The sequence below is a fragment of the Oryx dammah genome, unplaced genomic scaffold (assembly GCF_014754425.2).
Source record: "Oryx dammah isolate SB20612 unplaced genomic scaffold, SCBI_Odam_1.1 HiC_scaffold_26, whole genome shotgun sequence".
Classification (NCBI taxonomy): Eukaryota; Metazoa; Chordata; class Mammalia; order Artiodactyla; family Bovidae; genus Oryx; species Oryx dammah.
The window spans coordinates 1292648-1312940 of NW_024070210.1; the positions used below are offsets into that span (position 1 = coordinate 1292648).

Consider the following 20293-nt stretch of genomic DNA (forward strand, 5'->3'; position numbering starts at 1 on the left):
TGTCCCTGCTGGGCGGCCGTCGGGCTGTCCCTGCTGGGCGGCCGTCGGGCTGTCCCTGCTGGGCGGCCGTCGGGGTCTGCTCGTCGCCAGGCCCCTCAGCCGAAGGAACGGGTCGGACGCTCTCTCAGTTCCAGCACCAACGCCCTGTGAATCTGTGCTGCTGAAAGACCTTTCCACTTGTGACGAGGGAGAGCTTGCAAACTCGCCAGTTTAACTCCTTCCAGGCTTTTCCAGGTAGAGAGACAGGGTGACGGGCAGGCTTGTAGTGTTTCTGCTGAGGAGCTGCCATGGTCTGGTTGGACCATAGACAGAAAAATTCTTGTTGACTTGGAAAAAAAGATTGAGGCCGTTAGGGAGTGTCTTACCTTTTTGGAAAGATTAGTATCAGGCCAGGAATGAACTGAGCAGTGATTTCCCCTACCAGTTCCTGAGGTGTCTGGGTGGGCTCCTAACACTTTGACAAAGCAGTGGAAAAAATCAAATTAGAGCCAAAATGTGAGGTGTTGGCTGGGTGGGCCTGGCTGGCAGGCACCGCGGGGCCCTGGGGAGGCTATGGCTCTGGCTCCCTGGAGGAACAGTCACCATCTCCGTTTCACCTGGCGTTTACCATGTGACGCCTGATACAGCCAAGGCCTTTTCCAGGGGCCAGCAGATGGAGGAACCAGCAGAGGGCAGTTCTTGTGTGAGGAAAATCCCATGGATGGAGGAGGCTGGAAGGCTGCAGTCCATGGGGTCGCTGAGGGTCGGACAGAACTGAGTGGCTTCCCTTTCACTCTTCACTTTCATGCATTGGAGAAGGAAATGGCAACCCACTCCAGTGTTCTTGCCTGGAGAATCCCAGGGACGGGGGAGCCTGGTGGGCTGCCGTCTGTGGGGTCGCACAGAGTCGGACACGACTGAAGTGACTTAGCAGGAGCAGTCTCACAAAGGCAGTGGTGGAGAAAGTCCACTAATGCGATATTTCTTCTTTCAAGAACAAACCAAGCCTTCAGTGTGGTTACTGTTCTGGCAGAGGACGCCACAGGGCCCTGGCGTGTGCGGGTGGGCAGCTTACAGCAGCTCTCAGGGGTCCCTTCCGAGTCCAGCCTCAAAACGGCCCGGGAGGGAGCTGGGAGTCCTGGGGTGAGGGGTGAGCCCTGCCTGGAGCTGACCAGGGACGCTGGTACAGCCCAAGGGGACAGGCTCCCCAACAGGGCGTCCACCTGGAGGATCTGTATGGGAGGCGAGGCCAGCCTTGCTGGACGGAGGCCCTGAGCCATGGGCGGGGGAGGGCTCCTGAAGCCATCAGCCGCGCTTCCGGGGAGTCGGTCACAGCCCTGCCTGCTCCCTGCCCGGTGGGCGTCCGCTCGCACACCTCCTGTGGGAACAGGACGCCGGGGGAGGCGGGCGGGCAGCTCTGGGAGCAGACTTCAGCTCCGTGAGCTCAGCTTGAGCCCACTCACGGCTGGGGGCTGTGACTCTTGGGGGAGGGGCTGGTCCCTTCCCGGGACTTGGGAGAGGCTGGCGGGAAGGGGGTGGAGGGGAGACTGCCTGCCGCGCCGGCATCCGCAGCAGGTGTGGGAAGAGCGCCTGTGAGTCGAGACCAAGACTCCATAGCTTAGTGCTGTATGGACGCCTCCCAGGCGGCGCCAGCGGTGAACCCGCCTGCCAGTCCAGGAGGCGTGAGACACGGTTCCATCCCTGGGTCGGGAAGACCCCCCGGAGGAGAGCATGGAAGCCCGCTCCAGTGTTCTTGCCTGGAGAGTCCCGTGGACAGAGGAGCCTGAAGGCCACAGTCCACGGGATCACAGTCACGCGACTGAAGCGGCTTAGCACACGCGCTTGTATGAAAACGTGCTTAGAGTGGAAGTGTGAATATCTGCGCATTCTCAGACTGAAATTCCTGGTCAGAAATTTGCTCTTGACAAGGTTATTGATTGTTAATCCTGCTTATCTCATTTCTGTAAGATAGTTGGCAGAAAACGGCTAGTGTTAAAGCAAGCCTTTTCTCTGTCATGCCCTCATTCTCGGCACGCTTGGGAACACCAGGTGTGATGGCCCGCGGGAAAGGAGGAGATGAAGACAGGTCATCAGGGTTCAAGGCCCAGTCCAGGCCCGCCAGACACAGCAGAGGCCCCAAGGGCCCCGTGCGGGTCAGTAGCGTTAGATTTTGTTTCAGCCCCTCAGTTTTATATATTTTTTCCTCCTTGCTTTAGGTTTCCTTAGGAAATAAAGAAAGAAGCAAAGGTGTGTTCTACAAAGCACTGCAGAATTGTCCTTGGGCAAAGGTGAGTTCTACAGGCCTGTCTCTGGATTCTCAGGGACCTTGCTGCCAGGCCTCATCCGGTTGTGCCTGGGCCCGGCCCTCCAGGGCTTCCTATGGCCCCCTGCAGCCTGAGGGGGCCTGCTTCCTGTCCTGGAGGTGTGGCTGGGGGCAGCTGGCTCCCAGCAGTTGCCAAAGCCCAGCCCAGAAGCCAAGCGCGTCGGGACCCACGTCCAACTCTGTCTGCAGCGCCCGGGTCCGGGGACGCTCAGAGAGCAGACGGGTGGGGACCACCGCAGCTTCCCGCCCCACCTTGGAGAGAGGCCGGGCTCCCCGGTGCCCCCGAGTTAGGGCGGGAAGGTCAGCTCCCCGCTGACCGGCGCTGCCCCCCAGGCGCTGTACATGGACGCCGTGGAGTACTTCCCGGACGAGATGCAGGAGGTCGTGGACCTGATGACGGAGAAGGAGCTGCGGGTGCGCCTGCCGCTGGAGGAGCTGGAGCTGCTGCTGGAGGACTAGGCGCGGGGCGGGGCCTGCCCGGAGACACGGGTGCGCACCAGACCTCGGCCCTGCAGGCTCCTCCCTGACGCTGTCTCTGGGCTGTCTCCCCTCTTGGACAGTGTGCGCATGTGCAAATGGCACAGAGCTGCTCTGCACGCGATACATGTGAGTATGTGTGTATACGCGCACAGTCAGTCACCCGAAGCTGTCGTGGCTCGTGTGGGTCCTTTTGGCCCACCCTCCCCTGCCCCGCCCGGGTGAAGGTTCCTCTGTGGTCATCCTTGGGGATCCTGCCAAGTCTCCTGGCTCTTGCAGTCAAAAAAGAAAGGTCTGGCTACTCACCAGGCCCCCCTCCCTGCGGCTGGTGAGCCCGGTCTGCCCGTTTGTTCAGACCAGAGCAGCGTGGAGTCGTGTGAAGCTTGGAGTTCTCAGCTGCATTACACGTGTCCTTCCTGTTCTCGGAGCTCCACTCGCGGACATCTTGCCTACAGACCCGGCAGCCAGTGTCGCCGGAAGCTCGTGTGCATGGAGACCCTGGGCCCGCCCGGCCCTGCTGAGTCAGATGGGGCTCTAGGAGGACCCAGTGTCGGGACTGAACAAACCAGGACCCCGCTGCAGGGGAGCGGGCCCGGGTCCAGCTGCAGAGAGCGCGGCCTGCTCCTCCCCAGCAAACCCGTCTCTGCCTCAGAGACGCTGAACGTTCGCTTCTGGCCGCGTCAGCCGCGTGCTCATTCCGATTTCCAATAGCAGTGATCAACAGCTGACGGAGTCGAAATGCTTGTCTTCTCCAAGGTCCTGCTTTTTAAAACACAGTGGACTTCTCTGCGTTGTGTTTCTTCTTAAATCATGCTCCCTAGAACTGCTGAAAGCGAATTTCCTCGGCCCCTCATCCAGAAAAGCAGGTGTTGTGGAACCTGGGCTAGAAACGGACGGACACTGGCCGGGGAGAAGGGGCCCGTTCTCCAGCGGGTCGCTGGGTCTCCAGGCTCTGAGGCTGAGCTGAGCGGAGGCGAGGAGAGCGTGGGGGCGGCACTGGTGCTTCCCAACTCGCGCGAGGGAGGGGCGCTGCCCTCCACAGGGCTGCCCTGGGGGTCTTCGGCTGCGCCCCTTTGAAATTCCATTGGGAACCCGGTCTCAGCAGCACCAGCCCCTCCTTGCCCCAGACCCTCCAGGGGCAGCCCCGGCTGGGGGGGTCGCAGCCTTTGTTGCCTCCACAGCAGAGGTGGCTGGCCATGGGCTCACAAGCCAGCAGCTGCTGTTTCAGAGCTGGTGCCGGCACGGCGCTGTGCTGCGGGGGCAGCAGAGACCCAGTCTGCAGTGCCCTGGTCCCCAGAGGCTTCCCCACACCTGGGCCTCCCCACTCCTGCGGCCGAGCACCCAGCGTGTAGACTGGACTCCGCGTTAGAGAAAGCACGCTTTATTGGGATGCAAGGAGCCTGCCAGGGCCCTACACACTGCGCTTGGGAGGGACACGAGACGCTCTGCCAACCGCAGCCAGCAGGCACAGGGCCGGCCAGCGGGCACACGGGCGCCCAGGCAGCCTCCCTCCCAACCTCACCCCTCCAGGGGCCGGGACCCTCCCAGCCTCTCCTGGAAGGCAACTCTGGTCCTCTAAAGATAGAGCCCCTCCGGGGTGCCTTCCTGTTTTTTATAAAGAACATTTTCCTTGGACTTCTTGAAGTCTTCATTGGTTACTTTCATTCTGCGCTCTCTCAAGGCCATCAGACCAGCTTCTGTGCAGATTGCCTGTATGAAAGGACAGTATATTCAGAATGGGACATACTTTTTATCCTAACAGTTCAGACAGCACTGTTTTGAAGTCTGGTGTTGGCATCCAGGCCAAACAAATTTTATCAAACTTAAATGTTTCAAGCAGTCTAATTATTTTCTCAAAGGACCTCAGGTGGCTTAACCTGGGAGTATTTCATTAAGCAAGAGGCCTGTCTTAGGTTCTAACTAGCTGTGTAGCCTGGCAGGTCAGTAAATCCTCAAAGCTGTGCTCTCATTAAAGGGAATAATCCTCCTAAGAAATAGATAAAAATGATATCCAGAAACTTAGCGGCCACATACAGTGACATCCATTTCATTTACCTACAGTCTTAAGAGAACAGGTATTCTGGTTAAATATTTACAAGTCTGAGACAGTATATATTTGAATATATCCACTTTTTCAATAATTACTTGGCCAAAAGTAAAACCAGAACGCAAGCCACACGAGGTGACGGCAGAGTCCTGGCGCTGCAGACCCTTGTCTGGTCATGGCCTACTCTGAGTGATTTGGAAGACGCGCAGAAGGGGAACGCATGGTAGGTGCGGGTGCTGAGTACACGGGTGTCCACCAAGTCGCAGCTTTTCTGAAGGCTTGAAAATTTTTCTAAATAAAAAGTTAAGATTTTATATAATTTCACCTTCCTTCCCGGGTGAGACCAGCCTAGTTCCATAGATGCCAATGAGACGCAGTTCAGCACAGGCAGCGGGACCACTATTGGTGCCCCTGCAGGGAGCAGGCTGTGCCCCGTCACGGCTGCCACGCCCGGCCCCTCGGCGTCTGGGAACACGTGATACACAGCTACAGTCCAGCCCAGCCCCTCACCTTGATGTCAGCACCAGAGAGGTCGTCTTTAGCCATGATCAGGTCATCCAGGGTCACGTCGTCGGCCAGCGTCATCCTGCTTGTGTGGATCTGGAAGATGCGCTTCTTGGTCTTCTCGTCGGGCAGGGGGAACTCAATCTTCCTGTCGATGCGGCCTGTGGGCACACCAGGTGTCCAGCCCCGGCCCCGGCCGAGAGGCCTCCGTCTCCCCAGCCCTGACTCCCCGGTGCCCCGGCCCTGGCTCCCTGGTACTGGCTGAGAGGCCTCCGTCTCCCCAGCCCCGGCGCCCCGGCCCTGGCTCCCTGGTGCCCTGGCACTGGCTGAGAGGCCTCCGTCTCCCCGGCCCCGGCGCCCCAGCCCTGGCTGAGAGAAGCCTCCATCTCCTCAGGTGAGTCATCTCAGTCACACAGTGTCCTGTGCCAAATCTTAAAAAAAAAAGCGTTTTGAGGCTAAAAAAGGTCAGGCTACACAGAGTACATCACAAGCCCACTGAACATTCTCTCGAGGGGACACAGTTTCGTAAGTCACTCCAGGTCCACGGCAGCATCTGCCGTCGTGCCCACCGCCTGGTGGCCTCTCCGCCCCACAGCGCCCTTCGGCACTGGAGCCCGTGAGGGCTGGCGCGTGACCTGGTCTGATGAGGGCCGGGTCCAGGGTCTCTATCCGGTTCGTGGCCATGATGACCTTCACGTCTCCCCGCGAGTCAAACCCGTCCAGCTGGTTCAGCAGCTCCAGCATCGTTCGCTGAATCTCTCTCTCCCCGCCCGAGTTGGAGTCGTACCTGGGAGAAGAAGCCAGGGGGACATGAGGACCCCGCGGCCCGGCTGGTGGAGGCACTCGGGACACGGCTGTCCCACCCGTGCGTCCCACCCGCCCAGAGCCCAAGCCGCCCCCCACAGCATCTTCCTTGTGGCCATTTTCATGCCTGAGATTGTATCATTTTTATTCAGTCTCCACATGTGGGCTCCTCGAGGGCAGAGACCCATCTTTACTGCTGTCTCCAGAGTCCAGAGGGTGCTGAGCTCCGAGCCGCTGCTAATGGCACGGCTGCGGACGGACCGAATCCAGTGATGGGGAGTCACCGCCTGGTACGTGGGACGGCGGAGCCCATGGCACCCGTGGGGAGCGGCACGGGGACGCGGCAAACCAGCACGCAGCCCCGCCGGGGTCTCCCCTCAGTCCTCAGAGCAGAGCGGCACGGGGCCTACCCCTATCGACACACGAGGGAGGGGGAAGTCTACCTTTTCGTCCCAATAGCATCAATTTCATCAATAAAGACGATGGATGGTGCGTGTTCTTCAGCAACTCGAAACAGTTCCCGAACGAGCTTGGGGCCATCACCCAGGTACTTCTGAATAAGTTCAGAGCCAACCACTCGCAGGAAAGTGGCCGAGGTTTGGTTTGCTACTGCTTTGGCTAATAAGGTTTTACCTATTTTAGATTGAAAAAGGGGAAAAAACCTTAAGTGCTGTTTTAACTTTAGAACTCTCATTACCACCTTACCAGCCATGAAGAATTGGTGGATCCCTCCATGAAAAGCATGTTCTCAAAGCAGATGAAATTTAAAAAAAACAAATACATATTTTGATTATTTTTAACTGTCTTCCTAAATTCATCATGTCAGAAAATATTTTTATTGCAAGTCACTCAAAGTTGCATATAATATTCACCTGACCCCATTAACCAGGGTTAGAGAACCAAACTCAACTCCTACAAAACTATCAGTGCTGAACAAAGGCCTGGGAGCACTAGGCTTGACCGAAGGACAGAGAGCACTCCTGAGCAGGCCTGTAGCGCCCCAGGGCCACCTGAGGGCGTCCCCAGGCTCCAGGTGCTAAGCCAGGACCAGCTCCTGACAAAGCCCACGGCTGAGCACCACTGGGCGCTCAAGAGACTTCCTTGTCTGTGCTGTGCCCTCGGGGACGCTCCTCACTGCTCTGAGGGCTGTCCTGACACTTCTCTCTCAAGTCGAGAACCAGAGTCAGCAAGGGTACCCACCCTGAGGACGTCAGAGCGTGAGGCCACGGCCCTGGGATGACGAGAGCTGGGAGAGGGCCACCCTCGGGCCCGTCGGGGGGAGGGGGCTGGCCAGGGACACAAAGGATCCTGAGCCAGTGGTGAGGGGGACAGAAATCTGAGCTCTGCGACAAGGCGAGGCTGAGCTCCTCCGTCGGGCAGCAGGTTCAAATGCTTATGAAAGGGCTGGACTGCTCCCCGAGGGCGGCAGACAGAGCCCAGAAGGACCTCCTAAGTGGGGGAGACCTTCCGGTCCAGACGCAGCCAAGTGCGGCTGCCGGGATGTTCAGCGAGCAGGGGGACCCCTAAGTGGTGCTGGCCTCTCCTGAAACCTCCTTTCCTGGGCTGTGAAACGAGAGGCCGCGGCAGCTCCCTGCCTCAGCACAGCGTCTCCCTGTCCCTCCCCGTGGGCTTTCCTCGATACAGATCCTCCTGGGAACAGGGCTCAGTTCACTCAATCAAACGACCTCCCTTCCTCTGGAATTTACAGAGCAGTGAATTTACTCAGCCCTGAACTACACAACTTACTGAGGTCAGCCCAGTACCTAATGAACCAACTGTGTCCACCGTTTTTATCTTTATCCATTCATCCATCCGACGTGACACTCGTTCAGTCACCAACGGCCGGGAGAGTGCACTGGTGTGAGCGGCACAGGAGCTCGGTCACAGCCGTGGGCCCGCACCTCTGCCGAGGCCTGCCGCGCCCCGGCCGCGGGTCAGGGTGTTCAGGGAAGGGAGCAGGCACTGGCCCTTTCAGAAACTCCCACGGGGATGCCAATATGCGGCCAAGCTGGAGCACCGTTTCCCTTTTTTCTTACAAACTGTTTTCAGTGGACTCACGCTGCTCTTAACACTGAGAAGTTCCGTTTTACAACACGGGCTTCTCGCACATCTGCGTGCACCACAGGAATGCTGGGGGTCTGGACATGCGTTCGCACTGAGCAGGCACTTTTGGGGGCGTCTCCTGGTGACTCCTACGATCGTCAGCACATTAACTCCGAGGCCTCCAGTCATGAGCCTGAGACAGCTCGGATTCTCAGCACACCTACTAGACGGCATGATGTACTTTCACATGACAAGCGTGTTTCCAGAGGGGCTGCTTACTCACAACGTCCACTATGTCACTTAGAGCACGTTTTTAAACGGAGGATTTGAGGCCCCCTCACTCAACGGCTAAGTTGGTATAACCAGCTAATGCTGCAGCTCAAGGAACCAGCTCAGTGCCTGGAAAGCGACCAACACAGAGCGCACGCACCTGTGCCGGGCGGCCCATAGAGAATGACCCCCTTGGGGGGCTTGATCCCCATCTCTTCATAATATTCCGGATGAGTGAGAGGAAGCTCCACAGACTCCTAGAGAAAGCAGACACTTGGTGAAACGCAAGGCTCTCCGACTGGACTGCGTCCTGTCCATCGACTGGCAGCACGGGTGCGTCTCGCTCGCAACAAAAACAAGCTCAACTCTCCACTGTGCTTGTCAGAGACAACGTTGACCCCAGCGGCAGCAAGGACACAGAGGACCTCAGTCCTCCGGGGGCTCCCGGTGCCCTCCCGTCTCCCTAACAGCACCCGATTTCCCAAGAGTCAGCCTTGAGTGACAGGCAGCAGAGACGTTCGCCCTTCCCGAGCAGGACTGTAAAGCTTGGATCTGCCCTTCCAGTGAGACTTTAGCGGGTGAGGCCTCCCACTGCTGTCCCGCCTCAAGCCAGGACGGCTCCCTCCCTGCTGCCTGAGCCCCCGTGGGGCGCTGTCACGGCTCTGGAGGCCCTTCCCACGGACGAATGCCTGCAGAGGGCCGCCCCCGTTTCCCCACCCCCAGGGCCGCGGCAGGGGCCGGGACTAGGCCTGGCCCCAGTGCTGTGCGCGCCGCCCGCTGCCCCAGACATCGCCTGGGGCTTTCTGTGTCGCCACAGCTGGAATCGACCAACTGGAAACATAGTCACAGATAATCATTAAATGTTACATATAAAATGTATTAAGCTGCAACTGCTGTAAGAACTGTCATACAATTTATTCTTACTTCTGTCACCTCAGTATTAGCAACACAAAACGCTGCCACTGGCCAGCTCTGGGTCAGTTACTGGTCTGATCAATAAAGAAAAAACAGGACCTCCCTGGTGGCCCAGTGGTTAAGAGTCTGCCTGCCAATGCAGGGTGCACAAGTTCAATCCCTGCTCCAGTAAGATTCCACGTGCTAAGAAGCACCCAAGCCCATCGTCACAGCTACTGAAGGCCGCCTGCTCCGGGGCCCTCACTGGGAGGAGCCACCACAATGAGAGGCCCACGCACCGCCGTGGAGTAGCCCTGTTTGCCACAACTAGACAAAGAGCCCTGGCACAGCAGCAAAGACCCAACGCAGCCCAAAACAGAGTTAAAGGAGAAAACAGGCGAGACAACTGCGAGCGCCCTCCAGGGGGCAGCAGAGAGCAGCGCCGGGCGAGCCCAGCGCGGCCCCTAGACGCACCTTGATCTCCTGGATCTGGTTGTCCAGGCCCCCAATGTCAGCGTAGGTCTCCTGGGGCGCCTTTTCCACCTTCATCACCGTGACCAAGGGGTCCGTGTCGTCCATCAGCACCCCGATCACCGCGTGCACCTGAGAGGACGCAGGGAGTCTGCGGCCGGATCCCGAGGGTCACCGCCTCTTGCATGGAGGTGGCGGCCAGGGGACCACCCTGCCCTCGGGGGAGCCCGCGGGGTGCTCCGGCGGCGGCTCCATGGGACAGGGGCAGACTGAGGGGAAGCGGCCCGCGCGCGGCCTGACCTTGTGGTTGAGCAGCACAGAGCAGCCGGGCTCCAGCAGGTCCTTGTCCACGAACGAGAGGATGCTGACGTAGTGCTCCGAGCCCACGGACGTGGACACGATGGCGTGGTTGTCATCGATGATCTCCTCCAGGGTCCCCACCGACATCGGCGTCCCCCGCAGGTCATCCACCTTTGACCTCTCCTCCTACGCGAGAGCGGGCCAAGGAAGAGCGGCTTAGACTAAAAAGCGGGCCACGCTGCCGGCTCACTTGATTTAAACGGAGTTGGTGCTTTTAAAAGGCAGCTAAACAATAACTCACTAAAGCCTGAAAGGTTCAGCTGTTCAGTTCTAAACAGAATTCAATTTGTAAAAGAGCGAGTCAGAATGGTCAGCTCACCTCCTGCTTCTCTTCCAACGGCTTCATCTGCTCCTGATTCCTGATGAACTCCTCCTCCATGAGAAGGTAGTCTTTAATTCTCTCCAGCTTCAGGAGTTTTAACCGGCACTGAGTGTGAGGTGTCACTGTAATTAAAAAGCAGTCTTATTACACTTGGAGCCTGAAGTTTGCAATTAATTCAGTTCACCATTGGAGGGGGGGAAATTAACACTTTAAGTAAGCTTATTTTCAGTTGGATAGACTCTGAGATACGTAGTTTAGTGACCTTAAGTAAGCAGGTGCCTAAAGGCAGAGGGGAGAGCAATGAACAGACAGAAATGCCGCCTTCACCACATACCAATTCTCCGTAACTCGACTCTGGTTTTGACTTTCTATGCTCTTCTGCTGGTCTGATGGCCTTTTCTTTATTAATACCATACTGATTCACTACAACAGGTTAATGGCACATTTTAAACTGCCTGACTGAATTATTAACAGCACTATTTTAAAGATCAGTCTACTGCACTTAAGCCGGAAGAGCCTCGTCTAGGTGGTAGATGAGGGTGGCGGAGGTGTCTGAGCTGAAGTCTGCAGGAACAAGGTGCAGGCGGCCGTGGAAGGACTGCAGGACGGTTAAGCGGAGGGAAGCAGAGCCCCGACGCGGGAGGCAGAGCGTGAACCACACGCAAGGGGTCAGAGGCCGAGGGCAGAGAGGCAGGCTGCGTCTGCCGCCTGTTCTGAGTCTTACTCCTTATTTAGCAGACTTGAGAAATTTTATGTTCAGGCACAAACTCCTGCTGTGAGTTCCAACACAGCGGCATTCCATTTTCTCGTGAAGTGAGTGTGTCTCTAAGGTAACCAAGCTCAACCTCAGTTTTCGACCCTAACCTTGTACTCTAATACCCTAGAGAAGCTGCTTATTTAAAGGAAATTAATGGCCTTTCTTGAAGTGACACAGCTGTATCCTCTGTACACTGTTAAAACTAAAACACAGCTTTGACTCCAACCTAGAGAACGCCACACACAGTCACAGGCCGGGAGCTTCAACCACTACTTCCTGTCTGTCCACACTCAGCCCCTCAGCTGAACACAGAGACGGCGCCCCGGGAACTGGAATCGCATCATTACCCAGGGGCAGCTTGCTGGCAGCATCTGGCCCCTTTGTCTTCTTCTTCTTCTTCCCAACTCGAGTTGGCACAGGAGGCTCATATTTCTTTTTCTTGTCCTGGGTTTTCAGAACACCATAGGAAAAAAAAAATCACAGAGACCATATGAAAACGCCAACATTATTTCTGCAGGACCGTCATCTGCTTGCAGGTGATATAATTTTCCCTGCCTTTTAGGACGTTATTAAAAACAGTCCTTAAAAAAAAAAATAAACAAGAAAATCTGTTTTTCATTCTTTCAATTTTTATGTGTGAACATAATTATCTTTTTAAAAAAATATATAATACACACTAATTAGACCATTCAGCAGAGATGTTACTCTGCTGACTACTCTCCGTCTAGTCAAGGCTATGGTTTTTCCAGTGGTCATGTATGGAGGTGAGAGTTGGGCTATAAAGAAAGCTGAGCGCCGAAGAATGGATGCTTTAGAACTGTGGTGTTGGAGAAGACTCTTGAGAGTCCCTTGGACTGCAAGGAGAGCCAACCAGACTATCCTAAAGGAGACCAGTCCTGAATATTCATTGGAAAGACTGATGGTGAGGCTGAAACTCCAACACTTTGGCCACCTGATGCGAAGAACTGACTCACTGGAAAAGACCCTGATGCTGGGAAAGATTGAAGGCAGGAGGAGAAACGGACGACAGAGGCTGAGATGGTTGGATGGCATCACTGACTCGACGGACATGAGTCTGAACAAGCTCTGGGAGTTGGTGATGGACAGGGAGGCCTGGCGTGCCTCAGCCCATGGGGTCACAGAAGAGTCGGACACGACTGACCGACAGAACTGAAGAGATCATTCAATAAGGAACAGAGGTCAGAATTCAAAGCTGCCAGAAGCTGGAGTTAAACAATCTGACACAGCTTTTCACACGTAAGGACATTAAGTGCTCACGTCACAGACAATTTAACACTTCTGCAATGTCACTACTTTTATGCCTCTAAAAATTATTAACTCATTAATACCTACTTGATGGTCAATAATCTTTTGTAAAACATGAAAAGGGTATTTGAATTCCCGAAGAACTTCTCAGCTGAGAGCTGACATTTTCCACAGTTTACTCACATCACAGACATCTGGCTGCACATTTATTTACCTTGTCATCCTTCTTGCCACCTCCAGGACCGTGACCACCACTCTGACTTTGACCCTGAAAAAAAAATTTAAGCAGAGCATTAAAAAACTTTCTGGGGGGTTTCCTTGGTGGCTCAGCGGTAAAGAATCCTCCTGTAATTCAGGAGATGCGTGTTTGATTCCTACGTCAGGAAGATCCCCCGGAGACGGAAGTAACAGCCTAGACGGTATTCGTGATGGGGAAATCCCAAGGATAGAAGATCCTAGTGGGCTACAGTCCACAGGATCTCAAAGAGTCAGACACGATTCAGTGACTAAGCAATAACATAAATTTAGAACACCATCACTCCAAAACCCCTCATTCTCCTGTGATTCTAAGACACCAACGCCCCCCTCATTTTAACATTTCTGAACTCAAGGTACACCTTGCAGTTAATGTGTAAATTTAACATGGCAAATTTTTTTTCCCGAAAAGTTGTTAGTAGATGAGTGCTGCACCTTGCCACAGACTGCATCTTAAACCAAGGACAACTCTATTAAGAAAAGGATGTAATGGGGCTTCCCAGATGGAGCTAATAGTAAAGAGCCTGCCTGCCAATGCAGGAGACGGGTTCGATCCCTGGGTTGGGAAGAGCCCTTGGAGGAGGGCATAGCAACCCACTCCATGGAGAATGCCTGGAAAGTCCAATGGACAGAGGACGCTGGCAGCCTACAGTCCATGGGGTCGCAAAGAGCTGGACACAAGTGAAGTGACTTAGCACGCAGGCACGCACAATGTGTCTTGAGACCAAGATCCTAACCATCCCTTCTTGAGGGGAACGTATAGAGCGGGACACTTTCTAATACAAAACTACCTGGCTAGGGCCACCAAGAGTATGAAACTGGGCCATGACAAGAGCTGCGTCATTTAACCTGTTCAACAATCATGTGTCAATCACTGACTCCTCATTAAGGACACACCAAGATCCAGGAGACTCTTCTTTCAATGGCAGCTTAAATAGCACCCATCCCTAAAGTCTGGGGCACTCAGGCAGGTCCTCCTTCCCAACTTAAAAAGCTGAATCACCTTAAGCTATCAAGAACTTAGTGTATTAGTAAGTTCAGGAAGATTTCTGATTTTAAAACAGACCCTTCAGTTATAGGACAATGTCTTACACAGAGCAAGGTCTCAGAAGCAACAGCATTTAAAATAAGCAATAGTGAATTTACTTGATTAGAGGGCCCTCTCAGCCCCCTCAAATCACCTCCACATAGGCACCAGTAAGTTAAATCACCAGCTTCACTATCCAGACAAAATAATCCCCTAAAGGAATTAAGGTTGAACCTATTTCCCCATTTGCAAGATTCTAAAAACTTTGCACTTTCTTATGAAGAAGGTAATTAAGGGCTCTGAGAAATTTGGGGAAACACAATTAGTTTTATTGCAATAAGCCATCCAAGTTACAGTCCTTTAACAATTTGGCTCAGAGGTTAAAGCGTCTGCCTCCAATGCTGGAGACCCAGGTTCGATCCCTGGGTCGGGAAGATCCCTTGGAGAAGGAAATGGTAACCCACTCCAGTATTCTTGCCTGGAGAATCCCATAGACACAGGAGCTTGGCGGGCTACAGTCCACAGGGTCGCAAGGAGTCGGACACGAGTGAGCGGCTTCGCTTCGCACCCCTAAGGGAACGCACTGTTGCTGGGGCAGCTACTGTTTGAGGTGTGTTCACTGCGTGCCTCAGTCTGTACAAGACATTTCCCCTCACCATCATATTTACACCAGAAAAGTCTTCAAGGCAGGTTTCATTATTTCTACTTTCTAGATGAGGAAATGCAATGCACCCAAGAACACGGGCCATGGAGATAAATGCACCCAGGTTTGAATTCCGCCTTCATTCTTAACAGTCTATGTGACCTCAGGGAAGTTAAGTCACCTCTCTGAGCTCTGGTGTCCTAACTGGTAAGTAGGGATGATATTAGCTCCTCTACGTTGCAGAAAGTGAGTAATGGACGGAAAACCACTTCTCATTTGCATGACTCACAGTACCTCTCACCAACACAATGTTATTGCTGAGTAAGAAATGTTACGGTCAGGACCTCCTCAGGGCTCCAAAACGAAATCCGTTCTGGCTCAGGCCTCCGGCCCCCATCTCTGTTTACAATCCACCCTGGTTCCGGTCCCCCCTCCTGTCCCATCTCTGTTGAAAGTCCATCCTGGTTCCGGTCCCCCCGTCTCCTGTCCCCGTATCTCTGGCTCTGTCCAGGCCGCCTTATCTTACTGGACTGCTTGTCTCCCAACGGAGGTTTCCAGGTCTAGTCTCTTCCCTCGCCTATTCGGATATTACCTTCTACAACAAAGAGCTGACCCTCTGAATCGCCTCAGAAACCTTCAACTGACCCCTAGCATTTATGGCCTAAGTCCAAACTCTTTAGCTTGGCACACCTGGCCCTTGCCAAACTGGCTTCAATTAACCCTTCCCAGGTCTGTCTACCCGTCCCATGACCCTCCAAGTCTGGGCCCACCGGAGGACATTCCCCGGAGTCAATCCCAAACTTCTCCATGTCTGGGGCATTTAATGATGCTTCTCAGCCTCAAGCAACTGTACGCATCACACTGAACAGCAAGCGCTGTGCTAAGCGCACCGACCCTACGAAGCTGCCGCTGTCGTCACCCTAGTTTACAGATAAGCAAGCGAGGCTCAGAGAGGTTACGCGACTTGCCAGCTGTCACCACGCTGGTCGGAGAGACGGCACGCTCCCGGCCTCTGGACACCAGCCTCTGTGCTTCTCTACTGCACGGGCCGCTAGCCCAGCACTGCACACCCGCGGCCCGTCTCAGGTTCCTCCTTGGTAAACTGAGGACAACAATAATCACCTCCAGGGCCTGCTGAGAAGAATTACGAGCAAATGCTGGTAAAGTGCTCGCCATGTGCTTGTCAGGCCTAGAAAACTGCTACCCAAAGTCCTTCCGAGAGCGGCCTGAGTCTGCGGGGGGCCCGCGGCTGCTCACCACACAGACCAAACATCTCCCCGCTCCGGCCCTTTGCATCCGGTCCTCCCAGGACCAGTCTTCCTCGGGCATCTGCACCGGCTCCCCTCTCCCTGGATTCAGGCCTCCCCTCCTCGCCGAGGTTCGCTGACGCCCTGGCCAAAACAGCCGCCTCTCCCGCCCTTACACAGAGCAGCCTCGGCCAAGGCCACTCGCCCGTCCCCATCCCGCCCCGACACAGCATCACACACTCCTTCCTCTCTCTCTCTTAACCTGCCTTCTAGAGAATGCAAGCTTCAAGAGACAAAGCCTGGGTCAGTCATGCCCGTCCTCCGTAGGAGCAGCGCCTAGAGCGGAGCCTGGGCCGCCTTCCCCTCCTCAAAGGGCGGCACCAGCCGGGAGCCAAGAAGCCATCGCGAGCTCAGCGAGGCACCGAGGGGCCGCCCGCTCCGAGCGCCCCGAGGCGCCCGTCCACCGCCCCCGCGCCGCGCGGCCCCGACGGCCCGTTCCCACCGTCCCCTCCGCCGCGCGGGCCCGAGCGCCCGGCCCACTGACTCGAGCAGGCTGCGGCCGAAGCGCCCCGCGCCGAGGTCAGCGCCCGCCTGGAAAGGGACACAGCCAGCCCACCTCAGCCGCCCCGCCGCCCCCGGGGCCCGCCCGGCGCCGAGCCCCGGGCCCGGGGAAAGGCCGGCCGGCCGGCCCGCCCAGGTCCTCGACACGCTCCCCGGGCGCCACGCGCCCCCCGGAGACCGGGGCGGGCAGGCCCGGTGCCTCCGGCGGCGGCCGGCTTCTCTTGCCGGGGGCCGCCTGCGCCCGCCGCCACGGCCAGCCGAAGCCCTTAGTCACTCACCATCTTGCCCCGGCCGCTCCAGCCGCCGCCGCCGGAAGTGCGCCGCCGGGGCGGGGCGTCAGGGGCGGAAGTCGCCGGGCGCCACGGAAGCCGACAGGGGCCAAATCTCGCGAGGGTCGGGGCGCGCCCTCTGGGCCTGCGCGAGCGGACGGGCGGGGATGCTCGAGTCCGAGACGTGGGCCTTATTGAACGCTCACTTGAAAAAAAAAAGTTTAAATCGCAGTTATTAGGCTATTGTCAACAAGTTAAGACAATGACCTCGACTGTCAAAGGCAATTGTGAAGATATAAACAATTTTAAAGAGGCCAGAATTAAACAGACCTTGCCTTAACTTCTCCAGGAACCGGAGTAGTCTGGAACCGCGAGGTCGACATACTTTTGCACCAGCATTTCACGTCTAATTTGGTCTCTGGAATTAATCTGCTCATCTGAGAAGTTGTCTCACGAAGCAGCTGAAGCTGGTGGTTTGTTTTCTTCCTGACGCCTTGTGACATCTGGTCAAAATGCCGAGGGTCGTCTTAAAAGTCCTCATCTTGCGCCGCGTTCGTATCCTCATTTATTACACCCATCGGGACATCAGACTCCCTTCCCGTGCTGAGGAGATAAGGTCCCACATTCAGTTCAGTCGCTCAGTCGTGTCCGACCCTCTGCGACCCCATGGACTGCAGCACGCCAGGCCTCCCTGTCCATCACCAGCTCCCGGAGTTCACTCAGACTCACATCCATCAAGTCAGTGATGCCATCCAGCCATCTCATCCTCTGTCGTCCCCTTCTCCTCCTGCCCCCAATCCCTCCCAGCATCAGTCTTTTACAGTGAGTCAGCTCTTCGCATCAGGTGGCCAAAGTACTGGAGCTTCAGCCTCAGCATCAGATCCCACGTGCCACCCTGCCAAAAATATTGAAAACATAAAACAGAAGCAGTGTTGTAACATTCAAAACAGCCTTTAAAAAAGAAAATAAAGATGGCAAGCAGCCTTTTAGTCTCCAGAAACTTCCATAGCAGGTGTTCAAAACGCTGAACTGGAGAGATGGATTTGTCTGATCTGTCCTGCAACCCCCTGCCCAATTTTGAAACACTAAAAATATTTATCTACCACACGACAGGAAATGACTCTTTCCATTTCATCGCACTAAACGCTGTAATGGAAAGTGTTGACACTGTCCGTCTCCACTAACAAATCTGGCATCTGCTTCATGTATGAAATGGTGTGATAGGTTAGAGGCAAGACAGCTCTCCCTTCATGACTGCGGGAAATGATTCCAGAGTTGTACAGAATGTCTAGGCAATCTGTGTGTAATCTGAAGAGGTGTTATGTTCCTGAGATGGCATCACATTTGAAGAACATGGGTTAATAGTCTCAACTTAAGTTATTCTGGAGGATGTTCACTAAGAAGTACTTCTTAACACAGAGCAAACTTGGTCCTCTCTTTTCTGCCATCACGGACTCCCATACTCACTCAACTGACAGCCATCAACGTATAGGAAGAAACCAACAGTTGAGAATATCTCTCCACAATACACTACATCTTTTATTTAAAAAAGAACAGTTGAAGAGGCAGTCAGCTCAGGGGTTAAGAGTGTGGGCTGCCACTTCCAATCTCCTTCCTGGCCTTCTCCCCGAGGAGCTGTGTGGTCTTGGTGAGCTATTTTAAGTCTCTTTGTGACTCAGTTTTGCATTTGTGAAACTCACATCTTTGCATTCAATAAATTAGGAGCTTAATAGATAACCAACAAGGACCTACTGTATATATGGAGAAAGAATCTAAAAAAAGAATGAATATGTGTGTATATATATGTTATATATATACACACAGCTGAATCACCATGAGGTACATCTGAAATTAACACAACATTGTAAATCAACTATACTCCAATAAAATTTTTAAAAAACCATTACTCCTTCACAGAGTCCTTGTTTCAGGACTAAAGTGCCTAGAATTTTAAGCATCAGCTACAATTATTAGTAGTCAGTTCAGTTCAGTTCAGTCGCTCAGTCATGTCTGACTCTTTGCAACCCCATGGACTGCAGCACGCCAGGCTTCCCTGTCCATCACCAACTCCTGGAGTTCACTCAAAACTCACGTCCATCGAGTCGGTGATGCCATCCAGCCATCTCATCCTCTGTCATCTCCTTCTCTTCCTGCCCCCAATCCCTCCCAGCATCAAAGTCTTTTCCAATGAGTCAACTCTTGGCATGAGGTGGCCAAAGTACTGGAGTTTCAGCTTTAGCATCATTCCTTCCAAAGAAATCCCAGGGTTGATCTCCTTCAGAATGGACTGGTTGGACCTCCTTGCAGTCCAAGGGACTCTCAAGAGTCTTCTCCAACACCACAGTTCAAAAGCATCAATTCTTCAGCGCTCAGTCTTCTTCACAGTCCAACTCTCACATCCATACATGACCACAGGAAAAACCATAGCCTTGACTAGACAGACCTTATTAGTAGTAGTATTTTTAATATACAAGTTTCTCCTGGTTTCCTCGTTCTGTTCTATATCAGATGGTCACACGTTGCTCACAAAATTTATAACCTGTTGGTGCAAAGCAGAGAAAAATGAGCTTCTGCTTTCTAAGCCAGGATCAGAAACCAGCTTCACAGGGGCAAGGAAAGATTCCAGGACCTAGAACATAGACTTGATAGAGTCCATGTATTGTAGTTAGGAAGGAAGCTTCTCCCCACACCTAGAGGGGCGGGATAGTGGGAATGAGAGAGAGGCTTAAGAGGGAGGGATATGTGTGTACATGTGGCTGACTCACTGCACTCTACAGCAGAAACTGGCACAACGCTGCGAGGCAACTGTACTCCAGTTAAAGCGTTCATAATGTGTGCATATGAAACCGAATCACTGTGCTGTACACCTGAAACTATCGCAACACTGTTAGCCAGCTGTACACCAGCACAGAATGTTCTTCTTGTTGTTGTTGAGTTGCTTAGTTGTGTTCACCTTTTTGTGACCCCATGAACTGCAGCAGGCCAGGGTTCGCTCCGTCCTTCACCATCTCCTGGAGCTTGCTCAAACTCATGTCCATTTCGTCAGTGATGCTATCCAACCATCTCTTCCTCCATCATCCCCTTCTTTTCCCGCCTTCAATCTTTCCCAGCATCAGGGTCTTTCCCAATGAGTCAGCTGTTTGCATCAGGTAGCGAAAGTATTGGAGTTTCAGCTTCAGCATCAGTCCTTCCAATGAACATTCAGGACTGACCTCCTCTAGGATGGACTGGCTGGATCTCCTTGCAGTCCAAGGGCCTCTCAAGAGTCTTCTCTAACACCACAGTTCAAAGGTATCATTTCTTTGGCATTCAGCTTTCTTTATGGTCCAACTCTTACATCCATATGTAACTACTGGAAAAACCATAGCCTTGACTAAAGGGACCTTTGTTGGCAAAGTAATTTATCTGCTTTTTAATATGCTGTTTAGGTTAGTGATTACTTTTCTTCCAAGGAGCAAGCATCTTTTAATTTCATGGCTGCAGTCACCGTCTGCAGTGATTTTGGAGCCCCCAAAATAAAGTCTGTCACTGTTTCCACTGTTTCCCCATCTATTTGCCATGACGCGATTCGACCAGATGCCATGATCTTCGTTTTCTGAATGTTGAGCTTTAAGCCAGCTTTTTCACTCACAGAACTACTTGGTACTAAAACAGTACCTGGCCTGTAGTAAGCACTGTCTATATTTATGTGAAACTGTTTTTTAAAAATAAATGGGGTAGGTAAAATGAGTGGAAGTTCGCTAAAATGAAAGCGAAGTCGCTCAGTCATGTCTG

At 54.0% G+C, this 20293-nt stretch overlaps 2 protein-coding genes across 2 annotated transcripts in view; one reads left to right on the plus strand and one right to left on the minus strand.

The window, feature by feature from the left end:
* The window catches only part of NRDE2 (NRDE-2, necessary for RNA interference, domain containing), a 46621-nt gene extending 41997 nt beyond the window's left edge, over positions 1-4624 (plus strand). Inside the window, exons 13-14 of the mRNA XM_040227467.1 lie at positions 2196-2267; positions 2636-4624. Of these exons, the coding sequence (XP_040083401.1) occupies positions 2196-2267; positions 2636-2761 (198 nt within the window). The 3' untranslated portion in view covers positions 2762-4624. The remainder of the gene's footprint in view (positions 1-2195; positions 2268-2635) is intronic.
* Positions 4145-12837, minus strand: PSMC1 (proteasome 26S subunit, ATPase 1). Its single transcript, XM_040227487.1, has 10 exons — positions 12732-12837; positions 11599-11695; positions 10492-10616; positions 10113-10298; positions 9816-9944; positions 8608-8704; positions 6578-6767; positions 5966-6117; positions 5337-5491; positions 4145-4489 (listed from the first exon to the last, which is right to left on the minus strand). Exons 3-10 carry the CDS (start codon positions 10549-10551, stop codon positions 4355-4357), a joined length of 1104 nt encoding a protein of 367 aa, XP_040083421.1. The 5' UTR covers positions 10552-10616; positions 11599-11695; positions 12732-12837; the 3' UTR covers positions 4145-4354.
* Positions 12838-20293: the final 7456 nt, after the last annotated feature.